The sequence below is a fragment of the Coregonus lavaretus genome, assembly GCF_964263955.1.
Source record: "Coregonus lavaretus genome assembly, chromosome: 6".
NCBI classification, from domain to species: Eukaryota; Metazoa; Chordata; class Actinopteri; order Salmoniformes; family Salmonidae; genus Coregonus; species Coregonus lavaretus.
This window is the reverse complement of record NC_139993.1, coordinates 60,997,692-61,021,740: the sequence shown is the minus strand read 5'-3', so window position 1 is coordinate 61,021,740 and position 24,049 is coordinate 60,997,692. Positions and strand designations below refer to the sequence as shown.

Here is a 24,049-nt window from a genome sequence, read left to right as displayed (position 1 = left end):
TTACCCTTACCCTGACCCTAACCCTAAACCTAACCCTAGCTCATTACCCTAACCCTAAACCTAATTCTAACCCTAACACTAATTCTAACCGTAACCATAAACCCCCTAGAAATAGCATTTTACCTTGTGGGGACCAACAAATGCCCCCAGTTGGTCAAATTTTGTTTGTTTACCATTCTTGTGGGGACTTCTGGTCCCCACAAGTATAGTTAAACACGTCCACACACACACGTCCACACACACTCACTCACACACACACATACACACACTCACACACAGACTCATGTGATTAATAACCTTGCCTGAGAATCTAAACACTTGATTCTGTCTGACTGACCAGCCTGTCCCTCTCTCTCCTCAGGAGAGGCAGAGCATCATCAAGTTCTGGCTCGACAATCTACGCGCCAAGCAGGGGGAGGTTCTTCACAACATACACTTCCTGGAGGGACAGCCAATCAGTGAGCAACATTTGTTGTTTATTTCCAGCACTTTGTTAATCCCAATAAAAGATACAGTGAGGGAAAAAAGTATTTGATCCCCTGCTGATTTTGTACGTTTTCCCGCTGACAAAGACATGATCAGTCTATAATTTTAATGGTAGGTTTATTTGAACAGGGAGAGACAGAATAACAACAGAAAAATCCAGAAAAACGCATGTCAAAAATGTTATAAATTGATTTGTATTTTAATGAGGGAAATAAGTATTTGACCCCTCTGCAAAACATGACTTAGTACTTGGTGGCAAAACCCTTGTTAGACTTTTCTTGTAGTTGGCAACCAGGTTTGCACACATCTCAGGAGGGATTTTGTCCCACTCCTCTTTGCAGATCTTCTACAAGTCATTAAGGTTTCGAGGCTGACGTTTGGCAACTCGAACCTTCAGCTCCCTCCACAGATTTTCTATGGATTAAGGTCTGGAGACTGGCTAGGCCACTCCAGGACCTTAATGTGCTTCTTCTTGAGCCACTCCTTTGTTGCCTTGGCTGTGTGTTTTGGGTCATTGTCATTCTGGAATACCCATCCACAACCTATTTTCAATGCCCTGGCTGAGGGAAGGAGGTTCTCACCCAAGATTTGACGGTACATGGCCCCGTCCATCGTCCCTTTGATGCGGTGAAGTTGTCCTGTCCCTTTAGCAGAAAAACACCCCCAAAGCATAATGTTTCCACCTCCATGTTTGACGGTGGGGATGGTGTTCTTGGGGTCATAGGCAGCATTCCTCCTCCTCCAAACACGGCGAGTTGAGTTGATGCCAAAGAGCTCCATTTTGGTCTCATCTGACCACAACACTTTCACCCAGTTCTCCTCTGAATCATTCAGATGTTCATTGGCAAACTTCAGATGGGCCTGTATATGTGCTTTCTTGAGCAGGGGGACCTTGCTTTGCTGCAGGATTTCAGTCCTTCACGGCGTAGTGTGTTACCAATTGTTTTCTTGGTGACTATGGTCCCAGCTGCCTTGAGATCATTGACAAGATCCTCCCTTGTAGTTCTGGGCTGATTCCTCACCGTTCTCATGATCATTGCAACTCCACGAGGTGAGATCTTGCATGGAGCCCCAGGCCGAGGGAGATTGACAGTTATTTTGTGTTTCTTCATTTGCAAATAATCGCACCAACTGTTGTCACCTTCTCACTAAGCTGCTTGGCGATGGTCTTGTAGCCCATTCCAGCCTTGTGTAGGTCTAAAATCTTGTCCCTGACATCATTGGAGAGCTCTTTGGTCTTGGCCATGGTGGAGAGTTGGAATCTGATTGATTGATTGCTTCTGTGGACAGGTGTCTTTTATACAGGTAACAAGCTGATAACAGGAGCACTCCCTTTAAGAGTGTGCTCCTAATCTCAGCTCGTTACCTGTATAAAAGACACCTGGGAGCCAGAAATCTTTCTGATTGAGAGGGGGTCAAATACTTATTTCCCTCATTAAAATGCAAATCAATTTATAACATTTTGTGACATGCGTTTTCTGGATTGTTTTGTTGTTATTCTGTCTCTCACTGTTCAAATAAACCTACCATTAAAATTATAGACTGATCATTTCTTTGTCAGTGGGCAAACGTACAAAATCAGCAGGGGATCAAATACTTTTTTTCCCTCACTGTATGTGCATGCTTCTGTATGCTTCTGCCACTGAGTGGGCGGGGTTAATGTTTATCTGTCTGTCCCACCAGTCCCAGAGCTGAGTGGGCGGGGTGTGATCCAGCAGGTGTTTCCGCTCCATGAGCAGAGGATCCTCAGTCAGCTGATGAAGTCCTGGGTGCAGGCCGTGTGTGAGAAACAGCCGCTAGGTCAGTGCACACACACACACACACACACACACACACACACGGACACACACACACACACACACACGGACACGGACACGGACAAACACACACACACACACACACACACACACACACACACACGGACAAACACACACACACACACACACACACACACAGACACACACACACACACACACACACACACACACACACACACACGGACACACACACACACACACACACACACACACACACACACGGACACACACACACACACACACACACACACGGACACACACACACACACACACACGGACACACACACACACAACACACACACGGACAAACACACACGCACACACACACACACGGACAAACACACACACACACACACACACACACACAGACAAACATACACACACACACGGACACACACACACACACACACACACACACACACACACACACACACACACACACACACACACACACACACACACACACACACAGACAAACACACACACACACACACACACACACACACACACACACACACGTTATGTCTACCCTAACTGTCTGTGTACTGAATAATGTTTGCTGGAGATGAATCGTTAGTTACAGGAAGTCAGGCTGTGCTGGGTGACTCTTTCATGAGTTCATGAGGTTCATGTGGTTCATGTGGTTTATGAAGTTCATGAGGTTCACGTGACTTTAAACCAAAGGTCAACCAAGGCCAAAACCCACCACAAAAGTTTTCTTCACACATTGAATTGAGTGTTGAAGTGAATGATAAATGTTTCATTGCTAACGGTCTCGCTCCCTCTGTCTGTGCTGGCTTTAGATGATATCCATGACTACTTTGGGGTGAAGATAGCCATGTACTTTGCCTGGCTGGGGTTCTACACCACGTCTATGCTGTATCCTGCTGTCATCGGCTTCGTGCTCTGGGTTCTCACAGAGTCTGACCAGGTGACTTTTACACAGGGCTTTTTCAAGTGTCCTGTCCAGGGAGGGGGTGTACTGTCCATCAGGCTGCCTCACACTACAGGCTCCTGCCCTGTGGGTCGTTTTGGCTCGGACAAGGCTTACTTACTTACAACTTACTGTTTGTAACGCATTTAGGACAGATACACTGTGATACACTACAATCTGCTCTGTAGTACAGTGCATTCCCTTCTTTAACAACATTAGCCTTTTCAACTGAATCACAGTGAGATATTGAACTGCGTTGACATTTTAAAATGTAGCAACAGTGTTTCTAAGGATCCTCAGATATGATGATCTCATTTCTTTTCATAGAATAGAATACTTTATCCTTTTCCAGTCCTCCTTTGGTCATTGTGTTATTGAGGTCACATGTTTCATTTAAAGGTCCACCTGTGTATTCTCCTTTCTCCTCAGACGAGTCGTGATATCTGCTGTGTAGTGTTTGCCCTGTTCAACGTGGTGTGGGCCACGCTCTTCCTGGAGAGGTGGAAGAGAAGGGGGGCGGAGCTAGCCTATAAGTGGGGTACGCTGGACACCCCTAACGAGTCCCTAGAGGAACCACGGCCACAGTTTAGGGTGAGGAGGACATGAGAACATTTCAATCTCTGAATATACTGAATAAAGGAAAACACTGAGCTACAACAAAATGATGGACAACAGGTGGAAACCATTTTTATTCCTATTCTCTCCCTCTCTCCTCCCTCTCTCCTCCATCCACCTCTCTCCTCCCTCTCTCCTCCCTCTTGCCTCCCTCTCTCCTCCCTCCACCTCTCTCATCCCTCCACCTCTCTCCTCCCTCTCTCCTCCCTCCTCCCTCCCTCCTCCCTCTCTCCTCCCTCCACCTCTCTCATCCCTCCACCTCTCTCCTCCCTCCTCCCTCCCTCCTTCCGCTCTCCTCCATCTTTCCTCCCTCTCTCCTCCCTCCACCTCTCTCCTCCCTCCACCTCTCTCCTCCCGCTCGCATCCCTCCACCTCTCTCCTCCCTCTCTCCTCCCTCCACCTCTCTCCTCCCTCCACCTCTCTCCTCCCTCTCTCCTCCCTCCACCTCTCTCCTCCCTCTCTCCTCCCTCCACCTCTTTCCTCCCTCCACCTCTCTCCTCCCGCTCGCATCCCTCCACCTCTCTCCTCCCTCTCTCCTCCCTCCACCTCTCTCCTCCCTCCACCTCTCTCCTCCCTCTCTCCTCCCTCCACCTCTCTCCTCCCTCTCTCATCCCTCCACCTCTCTCCTCCCTCCACCTCTCTCCTCCCTCTCTCCTCCCTCCACCTCTCTCCTCCCTCCACCTCTCTCCTCCTGCTCGCATCCCTCCACCTCTCTCCTCCCTCTCTCCTCCCTCCACCTCTCTCCTCCCTCCACCTCTCTCCTCCCTCTCTCCTCCCTCCACCTCTCTCATCCCTCCACCTCTCTCATCCCTCTCTCATCCCTCCACCTCTCTCCTCCCTCTCTCCTCCCTCCACCTCTCTCATCCCTCCACCTCTCTCCTCCCTCTCTCCTCCCTCCACCTCTCTCCTCCCTCCACCTCTCTCCTCCCTCTCTCCTCCCTCCACCTCTCTCCTCCCTCCACCTCTCTCATCCCTCCACCTCTCTCCTCCCTCTCTCTTCCCTCCACCTCTCTCCTCCCTCCACCTCTCTCCTCCCTCCACCTCTCTCCTCCCTCTCTCATCCCTCCACCTCTCTCCTCCCTCTCTCCTCCCTCCACCTCTCTCCTCCCTCTCTCCTCCCTCCACCTCTCTCCTCCCTCTCTCCTCCCTCCACCTCTCTCCACTTCTCTCCTCCCTCTCTCCCCCCTCTCTCCCCTCCCTCTCTCCCGTCTCACCTCCCCTGTCTCCCCCCCCCTCCCCTTTCCCTATGCAGGGTGTGAAGCGGTGCAGCCCCATAACGGGCTGTGAGGAGTTTTACTACGCACCATGGAGGAGGAGGGTGTTCAGGTGGCTGGTCAGCCTGCCCATCTGCATGCTGTGTCTCTGCTTCGTCTTCCTGGCCATGCTCCTCTGCTTTGAGCTGCAGGTCACTGAATGATCCACAGCTTCTAGTAACACTGTCAAACGGCCTTACTGGAGATGTACTTTGCTTTTGATTATGAATCGGTCATAAACATGTATTCCTTCAAGATGGATGTGGTTCTTGTCAGTGCATTCTATAGGTTTATGTAGCCATGTAATACAGAATAGTTAGATATTTATAATTGAAGCCATATACAGTGAGGGAAAAAAGTATTTGATCCCCTGCTGATTTTGTACATTTGCCCACTGACAAAGAAATTATCAGTCTATAATTTTAATGGTAGGTTTATTTGAACAGTGAGAGACAGAATAACAACAAAAAAATCCAGAAAAACGCATGTCAAACATTTTATTAATTGATTTGCATTTTAATGAGGGAAATAAGTATTTGACCCCCTCTCAATCAGAAAGATTTCTGGCTCCCAGGTGTCTTTTATACAGGTAACGAGCAATCAATCAATCAGATTCCAAACTCTCCACCATGGACAAGACCAAAGAGCTCTCCAAGGATGTCAGGGACAAGATTGTAGACCTACACAAGGCTGGAATGGGCTACAAGACCATCGCCAAGCAGCTTGGTGAGAAGGTGACAACAGTTGGTGCGATTATTCGCAAATGGAAGAAACACAAAAGACCTGTCAATCTCCCTCGGCCTGGGGCTCCATGCAAGATCTCACCTCGTGGAGTTGCAATGATCATGAGAACGGTGAGGAATCAGCCCAGAACTACACGGGAGGATCTTGTCAATGATCTCAAGGCAGCTGGGACCATAGTCACCAAGAAAACAATTGGTAACACACTACACCGTGAAGGACTGAAATCCTGCAGCACCCGCAAGGTCCCCCTGCTCAAGAAAGCACATATACAGGCCTGTCTGAAGTTTGCCAATGAACATCTGAATGATTCAGAGGAGAACTGGGTGAAAGTGTTGTGGTCAGATGAGACCAAAATGGAGCTCTTTGGCATCAACTCAACTCGCCGTGTTTGGACCCCAAGAATGACCCCAAGAACCCCATCCCCACCGTCAAACATGGAGGTGGAAACATTATGCTTTGGGGGTGTTTTTCTGCTAAGGGGACAGGACAACTTCACCCCATCAAAGGGACGATGGATGGGGTCATGTACCGTCAAATCTTGGGTGAGAACCTCCTTCCCTCAGCCAGGGCATTGAAAATGGGTCGTGGATGGGTATTCCAGCATGACAATGACCCAAAACACACGGCCAAGGTAACAAAGGAGTGGCTCAAGAAGTAGCACATTAAGGTCCTGGAGTGGCCTAGCCAGTCTCCAGACCTTAATCCCATAGAAAATCTGTGGAGGGAGCTGAAAGTTCGAGTTGCCAAACATCAGGCTCGAAACCTTAATGACTTGGAGAAGATCTGCAAAGAGGAGTGGGACAAAATCCCTCCTGAGATGTGTGCAAACCTGGTGGCCAACTACAAGAAATGTCTGACCTCTGTGATTGCCAACAAGGGTTTTGCCACCAAGTACTAAGTCATGTTTTGCAGAGGGGTCAAATACTTATTTCCCTCATTAAAATGCAAATCAATTTATAACATTTTTGACATGCGTTTTTCTGGATTTTTTTGTTGTTATTCTGTCTCTCACTGTTCAAATAAACCTACCATTAAAATTATAGACTGATCATTTCTTTGTCAGTGGGCAAATGTACAAAATCAGCAGGGGATCAAATACTTTTTTCCCTCACTGTACATAGGTACTGTACAGGTTTGTAGTGTGTGTAGTAAGTAAGGAAGTTGTTGTTGTTGTTGTTGTGGTGTTTGCAGGAGTTTGTTATGGGGATTAAAGAAGTGCCTCGCCTGGCCCGGTTCATCCCTAAGATAATGCTGGCCATCACTGTGACAGCCTGTGACGAGGTGTACAGGAAGATAGCCTGCTGGCTCAACGACATGGGTGAGAACACCCACACTTATCCCTTTCATACACAGACCAACATCCCACTATTTTACCATGCCTGCATCTTTATACCAGCATGTTGGTATATCTGAAAGGGGAACGAGTAATTAACATGGAAAATTAAAACCCACCTACAGACCTACCGTGAATCCCAAACCAACCTCTCGCCCCTACCTACTCACTCGGAGGGCCCTCCATTGTCACGTGTTGCTGACGAAACTCAGAGGGTGACTTCAAGAGGGGAACAAATACACCCATCAACTTCAGGACACACTCGTGACTTGAATGATGCAATTCATGTTTCACATTTAAATAATAAAACAAGCATGAAATTCGAATGAGAAAAATTCCCTGTGTCGTTTTACAAGATATAAACCTCCGTAACAGTTAAACATTTAATTTGGGAGGTATTTCATCTGTTACATGTGTCAAGCCTCGAAATCGGACACAAACAATTACAGGTGGCTTGTAAATTAGACACCACTCCGTTCTTTTGTGTGAAATTGTGCAAACTCAAAATTAACGCGGTTTGTTATGGGAAACCACTTCACTCTGAAGCCAGCAGCATAGCTGGCTCGGTGAAAGTGGCTATCGTAGGGTCGAATTCTGGTGATGATGATTATTGCTGTGAATTCTGACATTATATTTCTTCCCGCACAGAAAACTACAGACTCCAGAGTGCCTATGAGAAACATCTCATCATTAAATTGGTTCTTGTGAGTGCTGTCATCTTCCTTATTACATGGAAATTGGATTCACTTTTCACAAGACAAATGATTGAAATACAGAATTTACACTTCCTCTCTCTTTCTTTACTCTCAGTTTCAGTTTGTAAATTCTTATCTCAGCCTTTTCTACATTGGATTCTACCTCAAAGACATGGAGCGTCTGAAAGAGGTAAGAGACACTGAAATCACACCATGTTTCCACTCCTTCCAAAAAGTTACCCAAACCATTTTCACCTTCCTGGTCTTCCTTGCTTCACCCCTCCCTCCCCTTCACATGTTGCTCTCTCTTCGTTCTGTCTATTTTTCCATCCGTCTCTGTGTTGTGTGGGTTCATTGGTGCTGGGTCCGTGGTGCTGGGTCCGTGGTGCTGGTTCCGTGGTGCTGGTTCCGTGGTGCTGGTTCCGTGGTGCTGGTTCCGTGGTGCTGGTTCCGTGGTGCGGACCTAGCTGTTACTGGTGTTCTCTCTGGGACAGAGTCTTCTCAGGCAGCTGAAGGACAATATGCTGCCTTTTCTCTTCCTCAAGATCAAGCTGCTGGTCGTCACCATCCCCTCGGTCATCAAGGCCTCCTTCAGGTCCAAAGTACGACCTTGCCCCCCACCATGGGTTAGGGGTTAGAGGTCAAAGTAATCTCGACATTACCTGCCCAGCGCCCCATGCATGACCTTAGACCTTTAAACGTCATGTGCCTTATTTGTTTAGAGTTGTAGAGTTGTAGTCTGTTCTTTTGGTGTGCTTGTAGTTTTAGCACCTTTACTGTATGCATCTTTGGCATTGCATAGAAAGCATTTACATGTTCAGGTAGATGCAGGATTGCTACATTTGTGTCTGTTGTAGGTTGTCTGCTGGCATAAACCTGCTAGTCGTACAGCACATGTAGTCATGTTTCTGTAAGGATAGGATTCTGTTGGTAACTTGTCACATACCCAGTTACCTACTAGGAAGTAGGCTAGTATGTGTGGATACTTTGTTGATTTAAAACACATATAGAATGTTCCACAGTTGGTTTCTTTGTTAGTCGTGGATATGATGGAACTTTTGAAGCATTTGACATGTCTGTTAAGCAGTGTTCTGCTTTGGGTTTGTAGCATCTGGCTATCTGTGGATTTGGACGTCTGTTCTATAAGGTTTGTGTCGGGAAAGTCATATGCCTGGCACGTCAATCTGTCACTCTGTCCTTCTGTCCTTCTGTCCTTCTTTCCGTCCCTCTGTCCATCTCTAATAACTGTCCCTTTGTGTGTTTATTGTTTATTAACTCTGTGTTGATTTCTGAAAGGCAAAAATGTTCCAGCATATGTTTTCATATACGTCACTTTCTGTTTGTGTTAAGGAATTTAATAAACACTAGTGGTCATTGATGTGAACTGTTGGACTGATGACTGTGGACTGTGTGTAAATGTGCTTCGTGCTTTGACTTGGTCATGGTTTGCAGTGAAAGGACAATATGTGTGTGTCTCTGTGTCCTAGGTCTCAACTCAGTGGTAGTTTTACATTGAATATTTACTCATTGAATATTTAATTTTTGCAAAGGAATATTATATCTTGATTTTTTACGACTTGATTTGTTTACTGTGGTGCCCTAATGATTACTTATCGAAATCTCTATGCATGGTATTAAACCCTGTGACAGATCATGACATCCCTGACCTTTAACCCTTGATCCTGTCCTCTATTTCCTGTGTGTATCAGATGCTGGCCACCCTGCTGATCATCCGTCAGTTTGTCCAGAACGTGAAGGAGGTGATGCAGCCTTACCTGTACGAGCGCCACAAGCTGGGCGAGCTCACCCTGCGCGGCGTCTGGGATCTGCTCCTCTCAGCCCTGCTCAAGTACTCTCGGCTGGCCGCAGGAAAGCCCCAGGCTTCACCCACCGACCAGGCCATGCCGGGCCCTGGCCTGAGGGGAACCAAACCCGGGGTGGGACTGCCTGACCGCAGGTAATGTTGACACAACGACTTCATCCATGAATAAGTGACATGAGGGCTTCCATTTTCAGACATGTTCCTTTGAGTGTAGACAAGCCTACAGCGTCTTCGGAAAGTATTCAGACCCTTTGAGTGTAGACAAGCCTACAGCGTCTTCGGAAAGTATTCAGACCCAAGCCTACAGCGTCTTCGGAAAGTATTCAGACATGTTCCTTTGAGTGTAGACAAGCCTACAGTGTCTTCGGAAAGTATTCAGACCCTTTGAGTGTAGACAAGCCTACAGTGTCTTCGGAAAGTATTCAGACCCTTTGAGTGCAGACAAGCCTACAGTGTCTTCGGAAAGTATTCAGACCCTTTGAGTGTAGACAAGCCTACAGTGTCTTCGGAAAGTATTCAGACCCTTTGAGTGTAGACAAGCCTACAGTGTCTTCGGAAAGTATTCAGACCCTTTGAGTGTAGACAAGCCTACAGTGTCTTCGGAAAGTATTCAGACCCTTTGAGTGTAGACAAGCCTACAGTGTCTTCGGAAAGTATTCAGACCCTTTGAGTGTAGACAAGCCTACAGTGTCTTCGGAAAGTATTCAGACCCTTTGAGTGTAGACAAGCCTACAGTGTCTTCGGAAAGTATTCAGACCCTTTGAGTGTAGACAAGCCTACAGTGTCTTCGGAAAGTATTCAGACCCTTTGAGTGTAGACAAGCCTACAGTGTCTTCGGAAAGTATTCAGACCCTTTGAGTGTAGACAAGCCTACAGTGTCTTCGGAAAGTATTCAGACCCTTTGAGTGTAGACAAGCCTAAAGTGTCTTCGGAAAGTATTCAGACCCTTTGAGTGTAGACAAGCCTACAGTGTCTTCGGAAAGTATTCAGACCCTTTGACCTTTTCAAAATGTTGTTACGTTACAGCCTTATTCTAAAATGGATTAAATAAATAACAAAATCCTTAGCAATCTATACACGATACCCCATAATGACAAAGCAAAAACATGTTTGTAGAGATTTAAGCAAATGTATTAAAAATAAAATACAGAAATACCTTATTTACATAAGTATTCAGACCCTTTGCTATGAGACTCGAAATTGAGCTCAGGTGCATCCTGTTTCAATTGATCATCCTTGAGATGTTTCTACAACTTGACTGGAGTCCACCTGCGGTAAATTCAATTGATTGGACATGATTTGGAAAGGCACACAACTGTTTATATAAGGTCCGACAGTTGACAGTGCATGTCAGAGCAAAAACCAAGCCATGAGGTCGAAGGAATTGTCCGTAGAGCTCTGAGACAGGATTGTGTCGAGGCACAGATCTGGGGAAGGGTACCAAAACATTTCTGCAGCATTGAAGGTCCCCAAGAACACAGTGGCCTCCATCATTCTTAAATGGAAGAAGTTTGGAACCACCAAGACTCTTTCTAGAGCTGTCTGCCCGGCCAAACTAAGTAATCGGGGGAGAAGGGCCTTGGTCAGGGAGGTGACCAAGAACCCGATGGTCACTCTGACAGAGCTCTAGAATTTCTCTGTGGAGATGGGAGAACATTCCAGAAGGACAACCATCTCTGCAGCACTCCACCAATCAGGCCTTTATGGTAGAGTGGCCAGACGAAAGCCACTCCTCAGTAAAATGCACATGACAGCCCGCTTGGAGTTTTGCCAAAAGGCACCTAAAGACTCTCAAACCATGAGAAACAAGATTCTCTGGTCTGATGAAACCAAGATTGAACACTTTGGCCTGAATGCCAAGCGTCATGTCTGGAGGAAACCTGGCACCATCCCTATGGTGAAGCATGGTGGTGGAGACTGGTCAGGATCGAGGCAAAGAGGAACAGCTAGAAAGATATGGCATATAGAAGCAAACCGGATGGACATCATGAAAATGATTGTAGAGGTTGAGGGTAGAGGAAGTTCAGGAGTAAAAACAAACCAAATTGAATTATTGTAAAATTGACTGTGTCCATAAAATGTTTATAGTATGTATAAGCTGGAAGTAGAGGCCTAAGCATTGTTGTTCACTAGTTTACTCCAATTAGGGAAGGGGTGGTGGGGCTGGAAAGTAATAAAGGGAAATATATTTTAAAAAAGGATATGTACAGTTGAAGTCGGAAATTTACGTACACTTAGGTTGGAGTCATTAAAACTCGTTTTTCAACCACTCCACAAATGTATTGTTAACAAACTATAGTTTTGGGAAGTCGGTTAGGACATCTACTTTGTGCATGACACAAGTAATTTATCCAACAATTGTTTACAGACAGATTATTTCACTTATAATTCACTGTATCACAATTCCAGTGGGTCAGAAGTTTACATACACTAAGTTCACTGTGCCTTTAAACAGCTTGGAAAATTCCAGAAAATGATGTCATGGCTTTAGAAGATTCTGATAGGCTAATTGACATAATTTGAGTCAATTGGAGGTGTACCTGTGGATGTATTTCAAGGCCTACCTTCAAACTCAGCGCCTCTTTGCTTGACATCATGGGAAAATCAAAAGAAATCAGCCAAGACCTCAGAAAAGAAATTGTAGACCTCCACAAGTCTGGTTCATCCTTGGGAGCAATTTCCAAATGCCTGAAGGTACCACGTTCATCTGTACAAACAATAGTACGCAAGTATAAACACCATGGGACCACGCAGCCGTCATACCGCTCAGGAAGGAGACGCGTTCTGTCTCCTAGCGATGAACGTACTTTGGTGCAAAAAGTGCAAATCAATCCCAGAACAACAGCAAAGGACCTTGTGGAGATGCTGGAGGAAACAGGTACAAAATTATCTATATCCACAGTAAAACGAGTCCTATATCGACATAGCCTGAAAGGCCTCTCAGCAAGGAAGAAGCCACTGCTCCAAAACCGACATAAAAAAGCCAGACTACGGTTTGCAACTGCACATGGGGACAAAGATCGTACTTTTTGGAGAAATGTCCTCTGGTCTGATGAAACAAAAATATAACTGTTTGGCCATAATGACCATCGTTATGTTTGGAAAAAAGGTGGTTGATTGCAAGCCGAAGAACACCATCCCAACCTTGAAGCACGGGGGTGGCAGCATCATGCTGTGGGGTTGCTTTGCTGCAGGAGGGACTGGTGCACTTCACAAAATAGATGGCATCATGAGGAAGGAAAATTATGTGGATATATTGAATCAACATCTCAAGACATCAGTCAGGAAGTAAAAGCTTGGTCGCAAATGGGTCTTCCAAACGGACAATGACCCCAAGCATACTTCCAAAGTTGTGGCAAAATGGCTTAAGGACAACAAAGTCAAGGTATTGGAGTGGCCATTACAAAGCCCTGCCCTCAATCCTATAGAAGATTTGTGGACAGAACTGAAAAAGCGTGTGCGAGCAAGGAGGCCTACAAACCTGACTCAGTTACACCAGCTCTGTCAGGAGGAATGGGCCAAAATTCACCCAACTTATTGTGGGAAGCTTGTGGAAGGCTACCCGAAACGTTTGACCCAAGTTAAACAATTTAAAGGCAATGCTACCAAATACTAATTGAGTGTATGTAAACTTATGACCCACTGGGAATGTGATGAAAGAAATAAAAGCTGAAATAAATCATTCTCTCTACTATTATTCTGACATTTCACATTCTTAAAATAAAGTGGTGATCCTAACTGACCTAAGACAGGGAATTAAATGTCAGGAATTGTGAAAAACTGAGTTTAAATGTATTTGGCTAAGGTGTATGTACATTTCTGACTTCAACTGTATATATATATGTATGTATATGTATTTATATGTGTGTATGTGTATATGTATTTGTGAGAAAAAAAAACATATGGGGGGTTGGAAGTGATGCAGACAATTACATTGATGGAAGTTACAATCTATCTGCAATATTAAAGCTGATCATTATGGGGTATTGTGTGTAGATTGATGAGGGAAAAAAAGAATTTAATCCATTTTAGAATAAGGCTGTAACGTAACAAAACGTGGATAAAGTCAAGGGGTCTGAATACTTTCTGAATGCACTGTATATTTAGATTTGTTTGAGGATGTTCACATTATTACATTACTAACCCAACTACAATAGTGTTATAGATGGTATATGATTAGACTACAGTAAGCAGCAGCCTTTCCTCTGTTCTGCAGGGAGAAGAAGTGTCTGAACGGGGGATGTGGGGTGCCTGAGGAGGAGGAGGGAGAGAGGGAGGAGGGGGACAGTGGGAGGTTCAGTGAGGGAGAGAACGAGGTATCGTCTGAGAGTCTGATAGACTGTGGCCTCAAGCTGAGGAAGGTCAGCTTCATAGAGAAGGTGGACAGGAAGTCGTCAGGAGGGGGCTGCGTCCCCACAATGGAGGACAGTTTCCTGGAGGACGGCAGCCCCACTATGGTGGAGAAGGGGATGGACCCGGCATCGGTGTTCGAGACCTACGATGATGACGATGACAATGGCGTCACTGAGACAAAGGACACGGGAGGTTCAACCAATGAGAGTATGGCGGCTGCCCCGCTGCCTTCTGGGCCGGAGAGCACGGTGACGGTGCGTCATCGCAGAAGGCAGAGGAGTTTGGAGAGGGTGGACTCTAAGACCAAGCGGGAGTCATGGATCGACCCTCCAGAGGAGCAGGAGAGTACGAGTCTGACACAGGCTGAGATAGAGAGCTGCATGCAGACATATGAGGTAGGACGACAGCACACACACAGAAACTAACTAATGAGCAGGCTCACTCACTATGTGAACTATGTCAACAATGCCAACTCTAAGTAAACTGTTGATTGATATTTGGGATGGCATGGATGGGTTTTGAGGTTACCTTCTGGAGAACACTTCTAGTTATTCTATTGACTACTTTGCTAACTTGAATGTAATTACTGTGTATTTAGGTAATACCACCAAGAACTGTAAATACATCGTATCTGTGTCTGGCACTATGCATTCAGAATCAACTGTCAGTACCACTAAACCATAAACACACTGACATGTAGGTTAGGGGGTCTCTTGACGTCACTGTGCAAAGCTAAGTTATCCATGAGTCTAGCTTCCCATACACGTACAACTACATTTACACAACTTTTGTTCCGGCCCTTACTGGAACAATAAAGATATTAAACGTTGTGATTATCATCTATTCATGTCACAGACAGTGCTGACTATCCATTGTGTTTTTTTTTATCCCTTCCAGGACACCTTCCAGGACTACCAGGAGATGTTTGTCCAGTTCGGCTACGTGGTCCTCTTCTCCTCAGCCTTCCCCCTGGCAGCCATGTGTGCCCTCATCAACAACATCATCGAGATCCGCAGCGACGCCTTCAAACTCTGTACCGGCCTACAGAGGCCCTTCGGCCAGAGAGTGGAGAGCATCGGACAGTGGCAGGTAGGACTGAGGGACAGGTAGGTCAGTCAAAGGGGTGGGAATGGGGGGTGGGAATGGGGAACTGTGGTTATGGAAGGCCACAGGCTTTTGTTGCAGCCCAGCACTAATATTCCATAAACAGAGACCTGTCCTTTCATATAAGCTTAATCATGAATTGAACTTGTGTAAGCTTTATAGGCATGATGTTCTGTGCACATACAGTAAACCTTTCTGTGGTGTGTGTCTCCCTCTGCAGACGGCGATGGAGGCCATGGGTCTGATCGCCATCATAGTCAACTGTTACCTGATTGGTCAGTGTGGTCAGCTGCAGCGCCTCTTCCCCTGGCTCAGCCCTGAGATGGCCATCATTTCCATCATCATCCTCGAGGTACATCCTCTGTTAGCATCACTGACCTGGCATCAGATACTGGGCTTTCAGAAAGGATTCACACACCTTGACTTATTCCACATTTTGTTGTCTTACGGCCTGAATTTAAAATGTATTAAATTTAGATATTTTTGGGTCACAGGCCTACACACAATACCCCATAATGTCAAAGTGGAATTATGTTTTTAGACATTTTTACTAATTAATTAAAAATGAGATGTTCAAATGTCTTGAGTCAATAAGTATTTAAGCCCTTTGTTATGGCAAGCCTAAATAAGTTCAGGAGTAAAAATGTGCTTAACAAGTCACATAATAAGTTCCATGGATTTTTTAACCCCACACATAAAATTATCTGTAAATTATCAGTCGAGCAGTGAATTTCAAACACAGATTCAACCACAAAGACCAGGTAGGTTTTCCAATGCCTCGCAAAGAAGTGCACCTATTGGTAGATGGGTAAACATAATTACACGTTGGATGGTGTATCAATACACCCAGTCACTACAAAGATACAGGTGTCCTTCCTAACTCAGTTGCCGGAGAGGAAGGAAACCGCTAAAGGACTTCACTATGAGGCCAATGGTGACTTTAAAACAGTTACAGAGTTGAATGGCTGTGATAGGAGAACACTGAGGATGGATCAACAACATTGTAGTTACTCCACAATACTAACCTAAATGACAGAGTGAAAAGAAGGAAGCCTGTACAGAATAAAAATATTCCAAAACATGCATCCTGTTTGCAATAAGGAACACTAAAGTAAAACCCAGAAAGACTTACAGCTGTAATCGCTGCCAAAAGTTATTCTAACATGTATTGACTCAGGGGATTGAATATTTACATTATGTAATCAAGATACAAAATATTAGTGTTTTATTTTTCATATATATATTTCTTTACACGTTAGAATTTTTCTTCCACTTTGACATTACAGAGTATTTTGTGTAGACCGTTGACAAAAAAATTCAAATTAAATCAATTTTAATCCCACCTTGTAACACAACAAAATGTGGAAAAAGTCAAGGGGTGTGAATACTTTCTGATGGCACTGTAATGCCTAGGCTTTAGCTCGGTGGGCTGATGGGGTTTTGAGTTGCATAGACCCATGTTTTTATGAGTTAGTCTCTCAGTCTCACACTGTTTCAGTGTTGGCAGGGTTAAATAGGGATTTTGTGGTAGACTAACACTCAGCACTGGTCCAGAATCAGATTTGAATGACATCCTCTAATAGTTGAGGTGAAGATATATGGCTGGAAGACTGATCTCAGAGCAGCTCAACCTCACAAACCGACAGCAACCCAGGAGCCCTTATAGACTTGTTTGTTTAGAAGTCACCTCAGTGAGCTATGGTCATCATACTGTCTTCCAAAATACATATTTCAAAAGTGTATTATGACCTGCACCAATGTGTTTGGGCATCAAGCTGTCCTCAGTGTGCAGTCTACTAGCAGGCTTTCAGATGAGATTAAGTCATCATAATATGCCATATATCTGCTGTCCTATTGCATGTTGTTTGCAATTTCACATTAACTTCCTAAATATTTATTATGTAAAGATCTCAAAGTTGTTTTTATATCCCAGAGAAGGGATAGTCTTGCTCACCAGACAGCAGCAGGTATCTATGAAAGCCTAGAAACAGGCGTGACTATATTGAAGCAAACCACAGCTACCTCAATGAAATGCATCCTTTTCTGAGGTGGCTTTCAACTCCACAACTAAGTGCCCATAGCAGTAAAAAATGATGTAGTTTGATATGAGGTGGTTCACTCCTGGGTATTTCTGTGGGTGTTGATAAGGCAGATGGGTGGTGAGTGAAGTGGACCCTAGTCTCAGCCAGTGACTGTATGTACCTGTAGGAAAGGTCAAGTGTCAAGTGTTACACGATCTCTGGACATCCCCACCACTCTGTCACACTACCAGTGGGTCTCAACATACTAAATCAACACAACACAGCACAGCGATGCAGCCGGTAAACAGCTCACAGCTGCTGTTGTGTCCTCTTGCTTCCAGGGCAGCAGAGGTCAGAGTGCAGTAGGCTTATCACTGACTCAAAGAAGGCCGCGCACTTGAGAGAGAGCAGACATTTATTTTCAATGCTACAACGTTTTACACAGTATATATATATATATATATATATATATATATATATATATATATATACAGTGCATTCGGAAATTATTCAGACCCCTTGACTTTATCCACATTTTGTTACGTTACAGCATTATTCTAAAATTGATTAAATTGTTTTTTTCCCTCATCAATCTACACACAATACTCCATAATGACAAAGCAAAAACAGTTTTTTAGCAAATGTTTTCCTAAAGTTTTGTGTACACAGCATATACAGTTGAAGTCGGAAGTTTACATACACCTTAGCCAAATACATTCTTTCACTATTCCTGACATTTAATCCTAGTAAATATTCCCTGTCTTAGGTCAGTTAGGATCACCACTTTATTTTAAGAATGTGAAATGTCACAATAATAGTAGAGAGAATGATTTATTTCAGCTTTTATTTCTTTCATAACATTCCCAGTGGGTCAGAAGTTTGACCCATGTTAAACAATTTAAAGGCAATGCTACCAAATACAAATTGAGTGTATGTAAACGTTTCGGGTAGCCTTCCACAAGCTTCCCACAATAAGTTGGGTGAATTTTGGCCCATTCCTCCTGACAGAGCTGGTGTAACTGAGTCAGGTTTGTAGGCCTCCTTGCTCGCACACAATTTTTCAGTTCTGCCCACACATTTTCTATAGGATTGAGGTCAGGGCTTTGTGATGGCTACTCCAATACCTTGACTTTGTTGTCCTTAAGCCATTTTGCCACAACTTTGGAAGTATACTTGGGGTCATTGTCCATTTGGAAGACCCATTTGCGACCAAGCTTTAACTTCCTGACTGATGTCTTGAGATGTTGCTTCAATATATCCACATAATTTTCCTTCCTCATGATGCCATCTATTTTGTGAAGTGCACCAGTCCCTCCTGCAGCAAAGCAACCCCACAGCATGATGCTGCCACCCCCGTGCTTCACGGTTGGGATGGTGTTCTTCGGCTTGCAAGCAACCCCCTTTTTCCTCCAAACATAACAATGGTCATTATGGCCAAACAGTTCTATTTTTGTTTCATCAGACCAGACGACATTTCTCCAAAAAGTACGATCTTTGTCCCCACGTGCAGTTGCAAACCGTAGTCTGGCATTTTTATGGCGGTTTTGGAGCAGTGGCTTCTTCCTTGCTGAGCAGCCTTTCAGGTTATGTCGATATGGGACTCGTTTTACAGTGGATATAAATACTTTTTTACCTGTTTCCTCCAGCATCTTCACAAGGTCCTTTGCTGTTGTTCTGGGATTGATTTGCACTTTTCGCACCAAAGTATGTTCATCTCTAGGAGACAGAATGCGTCTCCTTCCTGAGCGGTATGACGGCTGCGTGGTCCCATGGTGTTTATACTTGCGTACTATTGTTTGTACAGATGAACGTGGTACCTTCAGGTGTTTGGAAATTGCTCCCAAGGATGAACCAGACTTGTGGAGGTCTACAATTGTTTTTCTGAGGTCTTGGCTGATTTCTTTTGATTTTCCCATGATGTCAAGCAAAGAGGCACTGAGTTTGAAGGTAGGCCTTGAAATACATCCACAGCTACACCTCCAATTGACTCAAATTATGTCAATTAGCCTATCAGAAGCTTCTAAAGCCTGACCCATTGGAATTGTGATACAGTGAATTATAAGTGAAATCTGTCTGTAAACAATTGTTGTGTCATGCACGAAGTAGATGTCCTAACCGACATGCCAAAACTAATTTTGTCATCAAACTTTGTCATCAAAGTCTGGCATTCTCTGGATTTATGGTGCTTTCAAGACAACTGGGAACTTTTAAAAAAAACAAGGTTGACTCATGATGTCAGTGATCTTCAAGTCGGAGTATTGGTCTTCACAAAGTTCTCTGCTTCAGTGTTATGAGATATTTTTGTCAGATGTTACTATGGTTTACTGAAATATAATTACAAGCATTCCATAAGTGTCAAAGGCTTTTATTGACAATTACATTAAGTTTATGCAAAGAGTCAATATTTGCAGTGTTGACCCTTCTTTTTCAAGACCTCTGCAATCTGCCCTGGCATGCTGTCAATTAACTTCTGGGCCACATCCTGACTGATGGCACACCATTCTTGCATAATCAATGCTTGGAGTTTGTCAGAATTTGTGGGTTTTTGTTTGTCCACCCGCCTCTTGAGGATCGACCACAAGTTCTCAATGGGATTAAGGTTTGGGAGTTTCTTGGCCATGGACCCAAAATGTTGATGTTTTGTTCCCAGAGCCACTTAGTTATCACTTTTGCCTTATGGCAAGGTGCTCCATCATGCTGGAAAAGGCATCAGTCGTCACCAAACTGTTCTTGGATGGTTGGGAGAAGTTGCTCTCGGAGGATGTGTTGGTACCATTCTTTATTCATGGCTGTGTTCTTAGGCAAAATTGTGAGTGAGCCCACTCTCTTGGCTGAGAAGCAACCCCACACATGAATGGTCTCAGGATGCTTTACTGTTGGCATGACACAGGACTGATGGTAGCGCTCACCTTGTCTTCTCCGGACAAGGTGTTTTCCGGATGCCCCAAACAATCGGAAAGGGGATTCATCAGAGAAAATGACTTTACCCCAGTCCTCAGCAGTCCAATCCCTGTACCTTTTGCAGAATATCAGTTTGTCCCTGATGTTTTTCCTGGAGAGAAGTGGCTTCTTTGCTGCCCTTCTTGACACCAGGCCATCCTCCAAAAGTCTTTGCCTCACTGTGCGTGCAGATGCACTCACACCTGCCTGCTGCCATTCTTGAGCAAGCTCTGCACTGGTGGTGCCCCGATCCCGAAGCTGAATCAACTTTAGGAGATGGTCCTGGCGCTTGCTGGACGTTCTTGGGCGCCCTGATGCCTTCTTCACAACAATTGAACCTCTCTCCTTGAAGTTCTTGATGATCCAATAAATGGTTGATTTAGGTGCAATCTTACTAGCAGCAATATCCTTGCCTGTGAAGCCCTTTTTGTGCAAAGCAATGATGACGGCAAAGGGTTTCCTTGCAGGTAACCATGGTTAACAGAGGAAGAACAATGATTTCAAGCACCACCCTCCTTTTAAAGCTTCCAGTCTGTTATTCTAACTCAATCAGCATGACAGAGTGATCTCCAGCCTTGTCCTCATCAACACTCTCACCTGTGTTAACGAGAGAATCACTGACATGATGGCAGTTGGTCCTTTTGTGGCAGGGCTGTTCATTTTCATGGCAAAGAGGGACTTTGCAATTAATTGCAATTCATCTGATCACTCTTCATGACATTCTGGAGTATATGCAAATTGCAATCATCAAACCTGAGGCAGCAGACTTTGTGAAAATTAGTATTTGTGTCATTCTCAAAACTTTTGACCACGACTGTACAGTATATATACTGTATATCTCCTCTCCCCCGCCCCTCTCACTCTCTCTCTCCCCCTTTCTCTTTCCCTCCCCCTCTCTCTCCCTCCCTCCGTCCCCTCTCTCTTTCTGTCTCTCTCTCACAGCACTTTGCCATCCTGCTGAAGTATATCATTCACGTAGCGATCCCAGACATCCCCAGCTGGGTCGGGGAGGAGATGGCCAAACTGGAGTACCAACGCAGGGAGGCTTTTAAGGTGAATTGTTTCAATGGCTTATTTGGTCAATGCCTGAATCACATTGGTGTTGTGAGCAGTTCATTCTATCAATTGAGCAATAATCAATCAAATTGATTTATAAAGCCCTTTTTACATCACCAGTTGTTACAAAGTGACCCAGTAACCCAAAGTGAAACAGTAAGCCGGCCTAGACCTCAAAGAGCAAGCAGAAGCAGAAGCACACTGGGTAGGAAAACTCTCCAGGAGGAAGAAACCTAGAGAGGAACCCGGCTCAGAGGGCTGGCTCATCCTCTTCTGGCTGTACCTGGTAGAGGTTAAGATTGAATATGACCATCAAGGCCAGATAGTTTCACGGTTCAGAGTGTGCACATGTTTGTCAGACTGTGATTGCGTGAGTTGCTGTAACGGTTGTTAATCTCCCTACAGAAACACGAGCGGCAGGCGCAGCAGCACTATCAACAGCTACAGAGGAGGAAGAGAGAGGAGGAGGAGAGGCAGAGGCAGGCGGAGCACCAGGCTCGCAGGGAGAGGGAGAGAGATGAGGGGAAGGACTCCTCCGGGGGAGACCACCACCACGACAAGAGCCACGGGGGGAAGTCCCGCACTGGGGGGGGTGGTGGGGGGGACAAGCCCAAGAGGCCCAGCTCCCTCCTGGCCAACAACAACGTGATGAAGCTCAAACTGATCACACCCTTACAGAGCAAGTTCTCCTCCGGCAGCGCGCGCTCCCCTCAGTCTCCCACCGGAAACGAACCCAAGCTCCCCGGGTTCCTCAGCTTCAAGTTCCTCAAGTCGCCTGAGAATAAGAAGGAAGCGGCGGCTGCTGCCGCTGCAGCCACGGCAACAAATACCACGACGACCGCGACCGCCCCCGGCGGTAACCAGGAGCGGTCTCAGTCGCCGAGCAAGTCGTTCAACCCGGGGAAACTGTTTAACTTTGGGAAGTCAGAGGGGGGCTCCTGTGTGAACGGGTCCCAGTTACCCCGACCAGGGGAGGGGTCCCAGGGATCTGACAAACAGCCCACTAAGTCTGACCTGAACGGGGTGCCGGACGAGATCCCCTCGCCTGGAGAGGATGAGGAGGAGAACCACACAGACTCCTCAGACCCTAAAGTCTAGCCTCTCTTTGGAGAGGGAGATGACGAACTGCTGTGACAACTTAACTTAATACATCTACTAGACAACTTAACTTAATACATCTACTAGACAACTTAACTTAATACATCTACTAGAAGGAAAAAGGTGTGGAGGAGAAAAGGTCATGCCTCTCCATGCTGTCTGGGTCTGAGGTTGTGTATGTAGACGCTGCCTGGAGGCTGTTGGGGAAAGGACTAATGGTAATGATGATGGGATGTGTGGGTCTGCATTGTTGCTGTTGCTGAGAGACTTTCAGGCTTAATGGTGAAGACATAACCCACCCTTTTACCCGTGGTCACGCACACACACACACACACACACAAACACACACACACACACACACACACACACACACACACACACACACACACACACACACACACACAAACAGAATCCCCTTTTGTCTGCAATACATATAGAGATGCATGAGCTGCATTTCTGATACTTTCCGAGCCTTTTCTAAAAAAGGGAGAGCAGTTTTTTCTTGATTTATTCTATTCTGAAAATTGTAAGCATCTTGCCACTGAAACAAAACACCCTGGTTTTGGGTAAGAAGAAAAAAATCGATTGGTGTGTGTGTGTGAATCAAAAGCATAATGAGACCTTTCATAGTCACCACACAATGGTGGCCTGATATCAGACTCATTTTTAACTGTGACGGCCGATCGGCTGTGCTAGCCGAGCAATATCAATATCAGTGTTTCAAATCTGAGCCGTACTGCAAAAAACACATCAAGTTCTTTCTCTTTTACCCACACTCCCATTTAAAGGCATACGTGAGGAGTCATGAGCTTTATTTACAAAGCAAAAAGCTTTGTATATACAGTACCTCCCATGAAAACAACGGCAATATCTGAAGTGTATGTCTGACACAGTGTGTGGGAAACAGGATGTTGTGTTTGACGTTGTGAAAGGCAGAGTTGAAAGTCGTTTGATAAAAGACAGGCTCTGTCTTGCATCAGAGAGAGAGAGAGAGAGAGAGAGAGCTGTTTTGACTAATGCAACAGGGTGTTGACGTGGATATTTATGTGGACTATACAGTACACGGTATGTGCTATGGAGAGTCTGGCTTACTGTAGTTTACTGTGTGCCATTCTAATCTGTCCCCATGCATGCCTGCAGAGACACATTCTACACAGGATACTAATGGTACTCCATTTCGACACACAGATCTGACTAGATTAGTGAGTAGACTAGACACGGAAAGAGAGAAGATTTGCACTAAACCCTGACGTTCTGCACTGAGACAGCGCAGCCTGTTCTGACTGCAGGTGGAAGGAAGAACTATACCGGACTGCCTCATAACACAACATAACATATGCAAACGCTGGATTTTTTTTATCGCTAGTATCTTATACTGTAGATGCTGTTGTCATTTCATCCGACATCCCTAGTTCCTAAATCCAGGTGGCTGCTGGTCCCAATCATTCATTTGAGAGCTGATATGTATTTTATATTGTTTATTGTATTTATTTCCAATGCAATTTGTTGCCAAAGCATCACCTTTCTGAGTACACTGGCAGAGATAGCATAGTTACATTTCCAGAGAGTACAGATTTCTAAATTCCTTTTGTTAGCAAGTCCACAGGTATTATTCAACCATTTTATTTTCTATAATGTGGCCAGAGGATGGTGCCAGAGTACAAGAGAGTGCTTTACACGTCTAACTTAGAGTAGGAGGAAGTTGCCCCTGGATACTGATCCAAGGTCAGTTTTGCGTTCCCCACCCCTATTACTAACATTAGGATTTGGGGACGGTA

At 45.1% G+C, this 24,049-nt stretch overlaps 1 protein-coding gene across 1 annotated transcript in view; it reads left to right on the top strand.

Annotated features, from left to right (window-relative positions):
* The window catches only part of ano8b (anoctamin 8b), a gene marked incomplete at both ends in the record, with an annotated part of 67,764 nt that extends 45,493 nt beyond the window's left edge, over window positions 1–22,271 (top strand). Inside the window, 15 exons of the mRNA XM_084163908.1 lie at window positions 362–458; window positions 2,170–2,286; window positions 3,107–3,234; window positions 3,667–3,828; window positions 5,105–5,257; window positions 7,041–7,167; window positions 7,831–7,886; window positions 7,993–8,067; window positions 8,345–8,479; window positions 9,587–9,834; window positions 13,916–14,447; window positions 14,950–15,141; window positions 15,377–15,508; window positions 21,060–21,170; window positions 21,579–22,271. Coding sequence (XP_084020034.1) covers window positions 362–458; window positions 2,170–2,286; window positions 3,107–3,234; window positions 3,667–3,828; window positions 5,105–5,257; window positions 7,041–7,167; window positions 7,831–7,886; window positions 7,993–8,067; window positions 8,345–8,479; window positions 9,587–9,834; window positions 13,916–14,447; window positions 14,950–15,141; window positions 15,377–15,508; window positions 21,060–21,170; window positions 21,579–22,271 — 2,958 coding nt within the window. The remainder of the gene's footprint in view (window positions 1–361; window positions 459–2,169; window positions 2,287–3,106; window positions 3,235–3,666; window positions 3,829–5,104; window positions 5,258–7,040; window positions 7,168–7,830; window positions 7,887–7,992; window positions 8,068–8,344; window positions 8,480–9,586; window positions 9,835–13,915; window positions 14,448–14,949; window positions 15,142–15,376; window positions 15,509–21,059; window positions 21,171–21,578) is intronic.
* Window positions 22,272–24,049: the final 1,778 nt, after the last annotated feature.